This window comes from Neophocaena asiaeorientalis, unplaced genomic scaffold (genome assembly GCF_003031525.2).
Source record: "Neophocaena asiaeorientalis asiaeorientalis breed wild unplaced genomic scaffold, Neophocaena_asiaeorientalis_V1.1 scaffold918, whole genome shotgun sequence".
NCBI classification, from domain to species: domain Eukaryota; kingdom Metazoa; phylum Chordata; class Mammalia; order Artiodactyla; family Phocoenidae; genus Neophocaena; species Neophocaena asiaeorientalis.
Genome location: NW_020174132.1, coordinates 191,761 through 192,914, shown reverse-complemented (window position 1 = coordinate 192,914; position 1,154 = coordinate 191,761). Strand labels below are relative to the sequence as shown.

Genomic DNA, 1,154 nt, shown 5'->3' with positions numbered 1-1,154 from the left:
GTCCGCTGCGAGGTGTCCCGCGTGCTGCTGCTGCTGCTGCTACAGCCGCCGCCCGCCAAGCTCCTGCCGGAGCACGCGCACACCCTGGAGAAGTACTCCTGGGAGGCCTTCGACGGCCACGGGCAGGACAGCAGCGGCCCGCTTCCCGAGGAGCTCTTCCTGCTGCTGCAGTCCTTGGTCATGGCCACCCACGAGAAGGACACGGAAGCCGTCAAGTCGCTGCAGGTGGAGCTGTGGCCCTGAGCCTCACGCACCCGCCTGCACGTTTACGGGGACACAAGAGGCGTTGACCCGGCGCTTCTGCCTTTGCAGTGTATCTTACCCCTGTTGCCACCAGGGGAATGTGGTTGACTACAAGCTATGTTGTTTCCACAATAGCGGCAGAAAAAAAACCGTATGGTAGAATCGGAGTAGAGTCTCCGATTCTCTTCCCCAGAAACTGCAACAGAACCATGAGAGTCCTACTGTGTGATCGTGTGTATGCCAGACTGTGCCCTTGTTCCCCAAAAGCAGGATGGCGTTCCATTTTTAAACACTAAATTTCCAAGGCTTTTTGGTCCAAACGTTGCATGCAAACCGACTTAGCTGTTTTCTCAAATTCAATTTTATTTCCTTTAGTGTTGAGAGTGATGGTAGGAACTCTTCAGAATATAATCTCATTCCTTCGGCTTGGGAAAACGCATCCTTTGGGCTGAAGTTGTAGACAGCACTAATCTTTTGAGGTGAGATTTAAGGACACAGTTTGGGAACAGATCTTGGTTTTGCGTGTTTGCGGGGGGAGCGGGAATATGTGGAGTGTTGTCACTATGAGTTAAGTGTCCCAAAGTGGATGGGGCTTTTAGGGTATTCCTTTCTACTTCTATTTCAGCAGTGTGGAAGCAGTGGCTAAGGAAATGTAGGGGAGGCCCATTTGAGGCAGATTCAGCCACCCTTCCTGTGCTCTCACTTGGCTGCCCGAAGGGTCTTTCCGAGCCCTAAAAGCCTAGTCCAGCTTGTTGCCAAAGTGGTAAGGGTGCGTGCTCCCTTGTGCTCTTGCTTTTGCTGGTACACTCTTGTCAGCCTGGGCTGCAGCTCTGGCCTCCTTCCTATTGTCCTTATGACAAGAATGCTTAGGAATTATGGACCGTGACTGGTGACAGCATTTGGGTTTGGGC

At 52.6% G+C, this 1,154-nt stretch overlaps 1 protein-coding gene across 1 annotated transcript in view; it reads left to right on the top strand.

The window, feature by feature from the left end:
- LOC112406058 (factor VIII intron 22 protein) overlaps positions 1-460 on the top strand; it is a 1,027-nt gene extending 567 nt beyond the window's left edge. Inside the window, exon 2 of the mRNA XM_024754704.1 lies at positions 2-460. Within this exon, the coding sequence (XP_024610472.1) occupies positions 2-243 (242 nt within the window). The 3' untranslated portion in view covers positions 244-460. The remainder of the gene's footprint in view (position 1) is intronic.
- The last annotated feature ends 694 nt before the right edge of the window (positions 461-1,154 follow it).